The sequence below is a fragment of the Geotrypetes seraphini genome, chromosome 1, assembly GCF_902459505.1.
Source record: "Geotrypetes seraphini chromosome 1, aGeoSer1.1, whole genome shotgun sequence".
In the NCBI taxonomy this organism is placed as follows: Eukaryota; Metazoa; Chordata; class Amphibia; order Gymnophiona; family Dermophiidae; genus Geotrypetes; species Geotrypetes seraphini.
This window is the reverse complement of record NC_047084.1, coordinates 457,292,457-457,306,738: the sequence shown is the minus strand read 5'-3', so window position 1 is coordinate 457,306,738 and position 14,282 is coordinate 457,292,457. Positions and strand designations below refer to the sequence as shown.

The 14,282-nt window shown below is 42.0% G+C and overlaps 1 protein-coding gene across 1 annotated transcript in view; it reads left to right on the top strand.

Annotated features, from left to right (window-relative positions):
• The window catches only part of NT5DC2 (5'-nucleotidase domain containing 2), a 137,886-nt gene that overhangs the window by 30,874 nt on the left and 92,730 nt on the right, over positions 1–14,282 (top strand). The window contains exons 4-5 of the mRNA XM_033922266.1: positions 5,322–5,377; positions 6,184–6,277. Of these exons, the coding sequence (XP_033778157.1) occupies positions 5,322–5,377; positions 6,184–6,277 (150 nt within the window). The remainder of the gene's footprint in view (positions 1–5,321; positions 5,378–6,183; positions 6,278–14,282) is intronic.

The window sequence follows — 14,282 nt, the reverse complement described above, 5'->3', positions numbered from 1 at the left end:
AGTAATTTGGTTTTGAGATGACCAAGGAATGTATTCATATATTAAGGGATGCTGAATCAAGTACTTTTACAGATTCTTTCTTGAGAGTCACCGGATATTGAGCAACTAAGGGTGTCATTGTTGGGAGTCCCCATTCTAGTGCTGATGGGATTCAGGGCAGTAGTTCCAGTTCCTCAGGAATTTAGGGGCAAGAGAAGTATTCAATTGGGGAATTGGTCAGACCAGTCCTGGATCGTTTATGCCTCAATTACTTTATTGAAGTCAGACATTTTCATATGGAACCTGTGAGATTGGTCTTTATAGCAATTCCACTGCAAAAGTTCCTTGCACCACTCGATTTCTAAGAAGATTGTTTACATATTCCCATATGTCCACCGCATTAGCGGTATCTTCGCCTTCCCATTATAGGGCAGCAATATCAGTTTCGGCAGATGCCAGTTGACATAGCTACCACTCCACTGTACTTTTTAAAGGGGACAGTTTGACAGTGACACAAACATGTGATTTCTCTTATTTAATCTTTGGAGTAGATCTTCAAATTTCCAAAGAGCTCTCTTATCCTCTATCAATCATTGACACATCTCGGGGAGGTTTTTTCACTCGAAGGTGGGAAATCTGCTTCTTCCCAGAGACCGGGGCGTCAAGTTCGCTGCCTTCTTTTTCTTCTTCAGTCATCCAGACTGAGAGTATGGGATTTTGTACAAGTTCTAGCCTCCATGGTGGCAACTCTGAAAGTGGGGCCTTCAACTCGCTTTAACGTGAGAACACTACAACAGTCGCTTCTGTTCCGGTAGATCCCGGAATATGAAGGCTACAATCTTAGTTTCTAGTGGAATCCTCATGCTTAACTCAGTTTAAGTTGCTGGTGCAGCAAGATCAATCTGTTCAAACTCGTAGCTGGACTATCTCATAGTCATCAAGGATGCCAGTCTGTTGGATTGGAGGGCTCAGTGCCATCAATTCTCAGTGCAAGGAGGCTGGCCTCATCAGGAGGCTCACTCCTCGTTCACTCTTTTGAAGGGGTAAAATCAGGCATTTCAGGCCATGTTTCACAGCTTTCCAATGAGAGTCTTAGGACAGTGTTATAATGGCATTTTTTTCAGCACCCAGAGAGGTACGTCCACTCCTTGGTTTCTCTGCAAGGCACAATGGTCCTCCTTCGGTGGCCGGTGGTGGAACGTGAAAAATGTTTAGACTTCTACAGCGAGAATCTTTGCCATTCCAGAAATTGAGAACTGTTTGCTCAGGCATTCCAGCTCTTTGTGTAAAGGTGACATCTAGAACTAGAACTCATGGCCTCGTCTCAAATTGCAAAGCTTCCTAGGATATTCAGCATCCACAGGAATCGGGAGTCAGAAGGGGTAGACACGTTGACTCTTTTCTGGCCTTTGTGTCGTCTTTAAGTGTTTCCCCTTCGATGTCTGGATCTCTGTTTCTTCTCCTGGCTTTCTTTTACAGTATGGTGATCCTCTTAGCTCCAGACTTTCTGCTCTGTCTATGCTAAGCGGATCTGAAGGGTCTGTTGCTGGGCAAGCCATTGTAGCTCCCAGTACCTCTGGGTTTGCTCACCCACGGGTCAATTATCATGGAAATTTGTTCCATTTTGTTCTTACAGCCTACATATTAAACAATTTCAGTTGAGGCGTAAGGGCTCTTCTTTTGTTTTTGAATGAAGGGTAGCCAAGGACTTGGCGTATACTTCCCTTCACTTTCAAGTCACAATCATTGATTGTTACAGGGGCCAGATGTCTCACTCTTCGCTTGCTTATCAGTTATTTGTAGTTCACTTACTAAAAGGGGTACAGCATTTTTATCTACCTGTTTAAAAATACTGTCCAGTCTAGACATAGTTCTTGGGAGTTTACAGAAGACCCTGTTTGGTTCTTTATCTAATGAGACTCTATAGGATATGACGTTCATTCAGGAGATGTAGCATTTCTTTAAGTTAAGGATGATTTGGCATTTGAAACAGATTCTGGAAATATGGAATTTCAGAATATTAGTGCAAGCTGTTATCTTCTCTTATTAGGTTACTACAGTAGTTCTCGACCTTACTCTTGGGACACACTCAACCAGTCAGGATGTCTGGATATTCACAATGAATGTGCATGAGATACATTGGAGGAATGTTAGCATGCATTCTCATTAGCATGGATATCCTGACTAGCTTGGTATGTTCTGAGGACCATGTTGGGAACACCTATATTGCTGTAGTAATCTCTATACTTGGATTTTCCAGGATATTTTTGAATTCTTGCAAACTTGTGAATTGATTTTTTGCTCCATCAAAAATTACAAAGACTATGGGACACACAAAGTTACAGGGAAATACAGGAAGAAATATTTTTTCACTCAAGAGAATTGTTAAGCTCTGGAATGCATTGCCAGAGGATGTGGTAACAGTGGTTAATGTAGCTGGTTTAAAAAAATGGTTTGTACAAGTTCATATAGGAAAAGTCCATAGTCTGCTATTGAAACAGACATGGGGGAAGCCACTATTCGCTCTGGGATAGGAAGCGTGGAATGTTGCTGCTATTTGGGTTTTTGATAGGTACTTGTGACCTGGATTGGCCACTGTGGAAAAGGTTACTGGGCTAGATGAACCATTGGTTTGACTCAGTATGGCTATTCTTATGTTCTAACTTTAGAATGCAGCCGCTCAAGTATGATAAAAGTTTGAGCATATTACTCCTTTTCTTAGAAAGGTTATATTGCCTACTTAAATATTGACATATAAAGCTGTGTGTGGTACCGGTAATATTTATTTGGTGTCAGTAATTCAGCATTATTAACCTTCATGTGCATTGTGCTCATTGTAAAAGGGATTTTTAACTTTCTCATCAGTTTCAGATACATGTAAGATTTCAATCCATTTCTGGGCATTTTATGTTGCAAGTCTTTAGTACTGAAATGTATTTATTTTCTGAGGACTTGAATGAGGAAAAGGACATGTGTTTTGAAAAAAATTTACTAGACCTTTCACTTAATGTAGACATTATTCCAATTAACTATATGTGTCAGCAATAAAATTTTAATGTAGTCTGGAAAGAATTAAAGATTTTATTTGGCAGGGTTTATGTATAATGTGATTTGTTAGGAATAGGGGTTTTTTTCCCCATGTTTTCTGAGGACAAGTAGGCAAATCATTCTCACATATGGGTGATGTCATTCACAGAGCCTGGTGCAGAAACACTGCCCAGCATACTGTCCCTTTTTAAGAGCTTAAGGCAGTGCTCCCACCATGCATGCACAGCTATCTTCCCACCCAACTCACGAGTGTGGAACCAGCAATTATCTTTCAACTGTAGTGAGAAGACGTGCAATTAGCAGCTCTTCTTGGCGCTATTTTTTTTTTTTTAAAGTCAAGGTTTATTGAAAATTTTGGGGGAAAAAAGAACACAGGTAATGTAATAACAATCAATGTTTTGATTGTGAGTTGGGTGCCTTCCCTTATGGGATTTTTTTTACGCTCAGTTCCTTGGGGATTTATTTTTTTTCTTTTCAATTGGTTTTTCCCTATAGTCTCTTTAGTTTAGTTTTTTGCCCTTATTTTAAGTTTCCATTTTTTTTTTTTTTCGGGTCTTAGGGCCCTCTTAGGCCTGAGCAGTGGTCAGGAATTGCTCTTGTGTTAGGTGAGCTGTTGTCCCTTTTTGTGCTCACCATCAAGTCATTTGATTTAGCAGTGGTTATTTTGCCTTCTTTGTTCATCTTCTAAGGTTCCCAGTGGCTTTAAGCGCAGCTCTTGGTACGATCAACCCATCTGTGGGGCTGGCACATAACTGGTGTATCTAGTGTTTGGGGCCAGACCATAACCAACTAGCCTGTGATCTTTGCTTGTGTTTGCAATAGAGAACACAGAAGTCCAGGGATGCTCAGAAGAAGATTTTTTTTGAGCCAGGTCCAAATTATCCTGGCATCTGAGTCATCGGTTCCTATGGCTTCTAGACATGCACCTGACACTGGGAGTGGCCAAGCATTGAGTGGGTCTCCACCAGCCTTGTTGCTGATCACTATGCAGCACCCCCAGGACCAGTTAGCATCGGACCAGATACCAAGGAAGTTTGTGGATTCTAGCACTAAGGGACATTGATGCTGCATTTTGGATTAAGGCTAAGAAGCACAAGCATCAGTCCCCATCAACAAATGGTGCCAGAAATTCTGGGGACATCGAGATCCTTGATGCTCAAAATGTCGGTGCTGAGAGGAGTGCTTCCCCTCTATTGAAGAGATGCCTTTGTAACAGTCTTCAACACAGCACCAGCTTTGCAAGCGGTCACTGTACCAGCATTCAAGTTTTACTGATGTCAGCCCTCAATGACCATGCTGCAAGAGCACTTGAGAAGCACGGGGGCACTTGCCCCATCGGGCATTAGCATTGACACTTGCCCATGTATGCACCCCCTTGAAGTCGGAGGAGATGGTAGGTTTTCACTATCCAGTGTCCACAGTATCTTTGAGATGTAGGAGCCAATTCCATCTTTCTTGGGGTACAATTTTATTTCATTGTGTGTGTGTGTGTGTTTTTGTTTTGTTTTTTTTTGTTCTACAAAACAATAGTTTCTACCCACTGTTTCCTGTTTCTGTTGAAGACAATCCATGGATATGTGTTTTCAGTTAACTGTTTCTCTTAAGGAAAAGCTGTGGATAATTGTTGGAAGAGAGGAGTATAAGTAAATGTTTGAAATAATAATCTGATTTATTTTTATTTATCCTGAGCAGGTGATTGACAGCAGTTCACCAATTGCACAAACCATCCACCTTCTCTTCAGAAGAGACTGTGACAATATGAGAACCACTGAGCATAAGCAATGAGATTTTTTGTTCTTTTCAGAAAACATTTGAAGAATCCATTCATATACCATGCCAAGTGTGATCTTGTAACCTTTGAATTTGGTAGGGTTACCAGATTTCTTCATTAAAAAAAGAGGACACATTGCTCCGCCCTCACATGAACCTCGTAATTTTTCCCCGAGTCTGGATTGCATCTGGAGGGCCTCTGAGCATGCACAGATGCAATGCGATGATATCACATATATGCGTGCATGCATGCAACAACATTGCGTGGCATCCTCACATGCTTGCAGACCCTCCAGATACAGCCCTGAACTCCGGGCCTTTCAAAACCCGGACAAACTGCCGGGTTTTGAAAATCCGTCCAGGCATGCGGATAGTCCTCTAAAAAGAGGACATGTCCAGGTTTTCCTGGACATCTGGTAACCTTAGAATTTGGTGAACTGCTATCAGAAAATGCCCTTTTATAGTAAGCAACTTCACTTTCCTTGCATCTAAGTTCATTGTGCTGTATTTTGATTTTTTTCCAGGGTTTGCTCATGAAGATTGATGCATTCCATTACATTCAGTTAGGAACTGTTTATCGGTAAGTTTTCTTCCCTGACTTATTATAATTCTGATCAGATAATCAAAGAAGGGAAGGGGATGTTTTAGCAGTGTTTTCCCCTCAGTAGAAAAATAGTTGAAAAGGTTTTTAAAAGTTTTTATGTATAAATCATTTTTATTATTAAGAACCACAACAAGCAAACAATAAAATAAGCATTACAAATAAGGCCTTCCATATCCCATCCCATCCCCTGTCCACCCTCCCCCCACAGCAAACATCAAGAAACCATGAGTGAGTGCAAGTAATGCAGCCAAACATCAAATGTTCAAGAGATAACCGCGCATTCGCAGTGTAATTCAAAAGTTTTTATAACGGGGCTACATGAGCAATTACTTTAGGCGATGGCACGAAGAGAATATCCTCTGGTTCCCTTCAGTTTTTGCATTGAGATCAGCTGGACATGATCTGAAATAGGTGCTTAGTATGTTGGTAGAGGGTTTTTTCCTGCCCCCACCCCCCTCCTGAAGCCCATTCAGTAGATTTTGCTTGTTTTTCACAGTCTGTTGAGTTTCCTAGTAGAGCTGGTTTTCTAGTATATTATCCTCCTTTAAGGAAGAGAACAGTTTAAATGCAAACCATAAACTAAAGTGAAACTTATCAAACAGTTTTCTGATTTTATTGTAGCATTCCTGTACCTTTTATGTTGCTTTAGGGTAGAAGGAGGGGGGTCCTAAAACCAGAAACAAAAAAGGAAGATATTTTTGTTTTTAGCTGTGGTGTGTTCCCTTTTTTAGTCTGGGAATGCTAGTAACCAATCTGTGCTCTTCCTCCTCCCTGTTCACCAGGGGTCTGAAGCCGGTCCCAGATGAGGAGGTAACAGAGCTGTACCAGGGAACACACCACATACCACTTCACCAGGTCAGCGGTTTCTATGGCAAGGTAAGGGAGCTATGCACCATCCTCTTTTCTCAGGGCCATGTGAAGAGATAGTTTGCAACAATTCATTCCTTGTCTCAATCTTTCTAAAGCTTATTCTCCAAAGATAAGCAGAACATCATTTGTCACAAATAGGCAACGTCATCCAACGGAGCCTGGCACAAATGCTTACCAGCATTCTAACACATCCTGAAGCCTTTGGCAGTGTTATAGCATGCATGCACAGGTGCCTTCCCAGCAGCGCAGTCCTATCTAAACACTTCTCTGCTCAGTTAATCTATTTTGAGATTTTTGTGCCTTTGCTTGTAGTACACAGGACACTTTTTTCTCTTCCCCCCACTTTAGTTTTTAATTTTCTTAGAGTTTGCTGACCCATTTGTTTTCTTTATTTTTTGCATGGCTCCTTTGGCCTTCTTAGCCATCTGAGCACCTGGTCAAGTATCTCTTATTTAAAATTAAAATTATATACTGTATTAAAAAAATTGACCTGCTTGATTTCACTTCACAGTTCTTTTTGCTCTGCTGTCCCTTAAAACGCCCATCCATGCTTGCGAACTACTTGCAAAAGGGTATCGATCAATCTTTCAGCTCCTCCTCCTTCAGCAGTAGAGTATAGCTTCCTCTTCAGTTTTTCCTTCTGCAAACAAACCAAGAAGAGATGTTCTGATCTGCTCTGTTCGGTTTTTATTATTTTTGGGACTTTCTACTCCATTTTCAGGAGGCTTTGGTGCCAGAGGACCCGATATTTAGGACTACTCCGCAAGGGTGGACTGCAGCTCGCAGGGCAACCCCTGGGTGTACCTGATGAGCTAGCCTGCTTTGTGTTACTTCAAGGCTCTGGGCTTGTTCCCCTGGGAGCCTGCTCGCCTTCTGATTTATTAGAGGCTTGAGTGCAGGTTGTGGGGCCCATGTGTGAATCCTTGGGTTTCAGGTTTTCAGGGGGCCAGCTGCTGTGGGGGTTGAGCCTTCAGTCAGTTCTGGATCAACTGAAAGCCCAAAGATTTCCAGGTCTGAACTGTTCCACAAGGATTTGAGGCAGAAAGTTCTTTCCACTTCACTCAGGCTGAAGCAAAGCTGACACAGACAGGCAGCAGCTCTGTGAGTTTAGCCCATTATTCCCTATGGAGGAAATCAGGGGTAGGGGTGTGTCTAAAAAGTTGAATGTAAACATTTCTGGGACTAGAGATAGTCCTCCACCTTCAAAGACCCTTTCCTTGAGGTTTATTTTTAATTTTCAGGGATAGTCTCACAAGCTGTTTTTGGCACAGTTTTTCTGGCGGTGGCTTGAATTTTTAACAACCTTTTTTTTCTAAAGCCTCCATATGCCTCAAAACCCCTCAATTTGGTTCAAAATTGACTGGGATGGACTCATTCTGTTCTATCTGAGGAATGTCTGTGTGCCATGGCACACATGAGGCGAGGGGCAGGAGCCTTAGGCTTAGCCTCCTCTGAGTTTTTTAGGGCTGGGAACCGCAGGGAGGCCGAGTGGAAGGGGGAAAATTTATCTGAGTCCTCAAATAGTGAAGGCATGAAATGCAAGTGCGCAGACATTGCAGAGCCTAAGAAAAGCCAGTCTGAGGTCCAGCAGGGGTCCTTGGGGCATCCTGTCCAAGGATTTACTCCAGAATTTATTAATCTTCTGTGGAAAGCTTATTTGACAGACCCAGGATGCACTGTGCTGCCTGGGTGTATGCCCAGTATAGGACCTGGGAAAGATGCCTCTTCAGAGGGTCTCTCTGTCACACAGGAGGCTGGTTCCTAGCTTGTGTGACCAAGAGGAGATCAGGCTCGACACCTGTATTGTTCCAGGGCTCAGTTTCCTTCCTGTAGGATTCTGGTTCTCTGTCAGGGACAGGGAGTCAAGTAGCAATTGTCCCTTGACCAGGGAGATGAGCCATCGGTTTGGCGACTGCTCAATTCAGCTACTGTCCAACATGTCATTATGGATGCATTCAGGTAGGTGAAGTTGGAGCTTCAACAGCCATCAACACCTCACAGTGCACAGCCATGAGTAGCATGCATGCTCAGATCACCTTTTTTTCCTTCACATCCGGACATCACCTTGCTGATTACTGAGCAATGGGAGACTCTGAAAAGCTCCCTAAAGGTGGCCAAAACTACGTCCAAACTTTACCCTATGGCACTGGAATTTTAGCAACTGTTTAGTCAGCCCAAAGGTAGATTCCAAGGTTCCTCAGGTAACTAAATATATCTCCCTCCCTATATATAGTGTAGTGTGATAAATTATATACTGATATATATATTTATATATATATATATGTGTATTCTTAGACATTGTGAACAAATAATTAGTTTATTATTTACTGCTAGCTTGTGAATTATATTTTTATATTTCTAATAAAATACTTCATATAGCCTTGGTCTCTATTCTTAGTATAAAATGGCAAAATAACAAACCTTGGATAAGGAGATTATGGTTTTCCCTAGCATCTGAGTAAAACTGGCACGTATTAGTTTATGTAACTGATTAGTCTTCCATAAATCTTACTGCATCGTCTCCAAAGATTTGTTGAACAAATCTTTAAGAGGACCCGCCATAACCTTTCGTAGCTCTCTCAATATTCTGGGATGAATCCCACCCGGTCCCATAGCTTTGTCCACTTTCAGTTTTTCAAGTTGTTCATAAACACTTTCTTCCGTGAATGGTGCAGTATTTATTCCATTCTCAGGTGTAACTTTGCTAACCAATCATGGCCGTCTCCATGTTTTTCTTCTGTGAATACCGAACAGAAGTATTTGTTTAGCACATTTGCTGTGTCCTCATCATTCTCCATATAACAGTTCATGCCTTCTTTCAGTCTTGTAATTCCATTTTTTGTCTTTCTCCTTTCACTAATATACCTGAAAAAATTTTTGTATCCCTTTTTTATATTTATAGCCATTTACTCTTCCGCTTGCGCTTTCACCAGATGTATCGCTCTCTTGACTTCTTTCAGTTTCATCTGATATTCCTTTCTGTACTCCTCTTCTTGAGTTTTTTAATATTTCACGAACGCCAATTCTTTTGCTTTTATTTTTTCTGCCACTAGTTTGGAGAACCATATCGTTTCACCTAGCAATAGCACCTCCCCTTTCTTTCCCAACTTTTGTATTTCTGTAATCTGATATTTGTCAGTTTGCTGCAATTGAGTTGGAGGTCTGTAGACAACACCCAAATGGATAGAAGTACCATCTTCTCTTTTTAAAACAATCCATATCACTTTTTCCTTTCCTCAGGCGCCCTGCATTTCAGTTGCTTGGATATCTGTCTTTACATAGAGAGCTACTCCACCTTTTTCTACCATCTTTGTCCTTCCTGAAGAGATTATAGCCCGGTATGTTGACATACCATCCATGGGAATCACTGAACCATGTCTCAGAGATAGCAACAATATCCAAGTCTGCCTCTAACAGGGCTTGTAGATCTTAATTTTTGTTTCTTAGGCTGCAGGCATTTGTAGTCATTGCTTTTCATCTACTATTCCTCAACAATTCATTTTTTGTATAGTTTTTAATTTCTCTAAACAAACCACCTATGGGAACCACTATTTATACTTATAGGCACTCTAATTTCAATCTTTCAACTAACAATAGTGCCACTTTCATTCAAAATACAATTTTCTTATATTGAATATTCAATTCATGACCAAATAACTGCTTTATAAATATAAATAAATAATCATAAAGTGCTCAGTGCCACCACTAGGTCATTGTTAATGTAGTTCAGACCAGGATAGTTTTGGAACCATCATTGCACTTTGTTGTTCCCTGCCTTCCATAAAGTACAGTGTGCAATGGTTTGAATGTTACTCAAAAAAATCGCTAATGTTCCAATTGCCTATATAGTTGTTTTAAAATGCTATCCAAAAAATATTTAAAACTGTAGTTATCTTGTTATGTTGTTCTTGTTGCACTCCTGTCCAGCGTTTAACTATTGTGTCATAAACCACATTCAATTACTCCATATAAAGTGCTTGTGTGATAAAGTGCTGTCCAGTGTCGCTTTAAAATAACATAATCATGCTTGCAATCAAATCATCGACCCAAGCTGGGTTTCATGTTCGTCTTCAGGGAGAACAACGCCTAGGTGAAACTGAAAACACACTATGATGTGATATAGCTCTTCTTTGATGTTTCTTGTTGTGCAAGTCAAGTGAAAAATCTAAATAACTTCATATAATATACTCATCATTTGGCTGAAACCTTCCCAGGAACTCCAATTCTCAGTGTGTCAGCAGGCTGACTTTCTCAGTCGGCAGACTCTCGACCTGGGGGAATAGTCTCTGTCTCCATAAGCATTCAACACCATGGTTTAGTTATGGGGATCTGATGGCCTCGGTGGTGAACACGAAGGCGCCTTATTTTTACAGCAGAAGATCTCTCGAAAGCGAGGGATTGGACACGTTAGTCCAACCGTGGCCAGTAAACGAGCTCTTATACGTGTTTCCCCCATGGCCCATGCTCATTCAAGTCATGTACAGGATTGCAATACATAATGGCTTGGTAGTCCTAGTGGTATGTGGGCCTAGTTCATCTTAAGAGGGATGAGAGCTTCCAATTTCTGGTCCAGGTGGATCAACTCATTCAGGGATTGGTTCCTATCAAGAATCCAGAACACATTGGGCTTAAGGCCCTGACACACAAAGATTATTTGGATGTGGTCATTACCTCGTTGTTCAGAGCAAAGAAGCCATCCATGGTGGTAGTCCTTTTAGCGCTGTTGTGCAGTGAAGGATGTAGAGCCCTGGCGAGCTCCAATTGCAGTAGTCCTCAACTTTTTTCAGGAGGGACTTCAAAAGGGTAGTACAGGTAGCAGGATATTCCTGTTTCCATGCTTGAGGAGAACAAGGCTCCTTGGCCTCTCACTCAGATGTCGCCCAGTTCATTAAAGGGGCTTTACAGTTGGGCCTTCTGATGCATTCCCTTTCCCTTCCTGTAACCTTAATATTGTGTTGCAGGGTCTCAGTACTGCTCCTTATGAGCACTTACGGGAAGTTTCCCTCTTGGATCTTACAGTCAAGACCGTGTTTCTGGTGTCAATTACATTGGCGAGACAGGTTTCTGAGTTACAGGCTCTTTCCTGCAGGGAGCTGTTCCTTAGGTTCACGGAAGCAGGGCTCTCCATATGCACGGTCCCATCTTTCTTACTGAAAGTAGTCTCAGCCTTTCACATCAATTGGGAAATCCATTTGCACACTTTTTGCCCTATGGGGTCTAAGAAAAAAGATGTCGAGCGAGTGCTTCTTCAGTATTTCGCCTTTTTGTTCTCACCAGTCATACCAAGAAAGGGAGGCCACCGTCTAAAGCCTTGATTTCCAGGTGGATTAAAATGATCATTTCCTCCGCGTATGTGGGCTCCACTAGAGGAGTTGCTGCTTCGTGGGCAGAGACTAGGGCTGTCTCACCCAAGGAGATTTGTAGAAGAGCTACATGGTTTACCCTTCATATCTTTACCAGATTCTATAGAGTGGATTTAGTAGCCAGGAAGGATGCCGCTTTCAGGGCCTTTGTCTTAAAGGCAGGTGCAGCGGGCCCACCCTAGACTCTGGGGACTACATTCAGGACCACTAGACACATTGCACTAGAAAGAAAGATTAGGTTCTTACCTCAGTAATCTTCTTTATCCTAGGATAAACAGGCAGCATATTCTCACAGATGGGTGATGTCATCCACAGAGCCCGGTATGGACAGTATGAAAAGTTAACTGTCACTTTAAAACTTCTAAAATGCTCACGACTATCTGCACTGTGCATGCGTGGCTGCCTTCCTGCCCGAAGTGGCTTGCAGTACCTCAGTTCTTCGTTTTCCACGAAGTGAAGAAGTATCTTTTTGACTGAACTCCACTCGATGCTGCCTTCCCGCTTTGCGTATTTTTCCTCTCTTTTCATTTGTTCTTGTTTGAGACAAGTGGGAAGAGAAACCTTTCATTTTCTATTGAAGTGTTCTGGGTGGTTTAAAAAAAAAAAATCATCAGAAATTAAGTTTAATTTTACCGTCCATGTCAAAATCTTTGACCGGTTTTAAGAAGTGCGGTAGGTGTCAGAGCTCTATTTCTATAGCCGATCCTCACACCTGGTGTCTTCAGTGTTTAGGCCCGGGATACCATAGCAAGACTTGTTCTAGTGTTCATCTTTAAAGTCACACACTCTTAAGGCCCGTCATGCTCATTAGGTGCAGTTGTTTGGCGCTACCATGGACACCGCTAGATCTTTTCAGCCATCATCATCAAAAACTCCAGCATCAACATCAACTTTGCTGGAGATTCCAGCATCGGGGAAGCCAGGTCTCTACAGTATTGAGTCCCTTGATGCAGACCAAACAACAATGCCAATGCTCCCCAGCTTCACAGGTTGCGTCTCCTCCATGGTGTGCATTCTCATCAAGGTCACACACTCTGAGGCAACCTGCTGCACCAATGGTACCTGTTGTTGAGCCATCAGTACTGGTGCCTTCATTTAGGGAGAGACACAATGAGTTCTTTCAGAGGGAGCTCGATGATATATTTAAACTGCACTGTCTGCCAGTGCTTCCATCGACTCCCTCAGTACTAGCCCAGCTTGAGCATAGCGTTACAAGGCCTAAGGGTACTGCTGTCAGCTGTCCATTGGAGCATCACACTCCGGATTCTTATGTGAGGAATCATTGCTCTCCATCTCGCCGACGTTCAGCCTCCAGGCATCAATCTCCGCATCGATGTTCTTACTCATCACATCGATGCTCCTCCTCAAGGTATCGATCTCCTTTAATGCACCGGTGATCAAGATGTTGTCAATCCTCATCGCGTCGATCTCAAACTTTAAAGCGTAAGAAGAATACTCATCCATCTTCTTCCTCATCTTCATCAGAGCAGTTCCTTGCGACGTTCGATGTTGCCAACGCTCCTGTATGATTTGGACCTACACTCTGATTCGGACTGTTCACCTACTTTATCTGTGCCTGAGTCTTCTGGCATCCTTTCAAACCCATCGCCACAGAAAATGCTGCCTCGACAAAGATCTCCTTCAGAAAGACTTTCCTTTACCAAATACATTAGGCAACTTGGCAAAGCCTTTCCTGTTAAATTAGAAGCTGACACTACCTACAATGCAGAATACTTGGAGGCTTTGGATTATGATGAACCTCCTAAAGATCTCCTAAAATTGCCATTGCATGACATCCTTAAAGAGGTGCTTTTCAAGAACTGGGAAACGCCTTTAACCATTACTGTTGCTCCAAGAAAGCTTGATTCCCTGTACAGAATCATTTTTGTCCAGGGTTTGATAAGTCACAACTTCAACATCAGTCTTTAATAGTGGCATCAACCCTTAAAATATCTTCTAATTCCAAAGTTTATGCATCAGCACCTCTGGGATGTGAGGGCCGTACTATGGACAAACTTGGACACCGCCTGTATCAGAATTCCATGTTGACTAGCAGGATTCTTAATTACAATTTCTGCACTTCCTGTTAACTTAAAAAACTGGTGAAACAATTGCCTAATTTTGACCTGTACATTCCTAAAGATCATCTTGCCAGAGTATCAGCAATTTGTGAGAACTCTTTCACAAACTAGACAGTGTATTGCAAGATCAGCTTATGATGCTTTTGAAATGTCATTATCTACAGCATTGGCTAAGTCTGTTGCTATGAGACACTTGGCTTGGCTAAGAGTTTCTGACATGAACATTAATCTTCAGGACAGATTAGCCAATATTCCATGCCTAGGAGATGAGCTCTTTGGGGATTACATTGAAACAGCCATGCAAAAGTTAATATTGCATGAAACGAGTTGGAATTCCCTGCTCAAAACAAAGACTAAACCTTCAACTTCAAGGCAGCCTGCCAAGCTGCCTTATTCCTATCAGCGGCGATATACTGCTAAACCGTCTGTTTCTAGACCACCACCTCAGAGAAAGCAGAAGCAACAATGATCTCACCACCACCTCAGAGAAAGCAGAAGCAACAATGATCTCAAAAACCTCAGATGACAACTCCTCAGAAGCCTACTCCGTTTTTTTGACATGCTTCT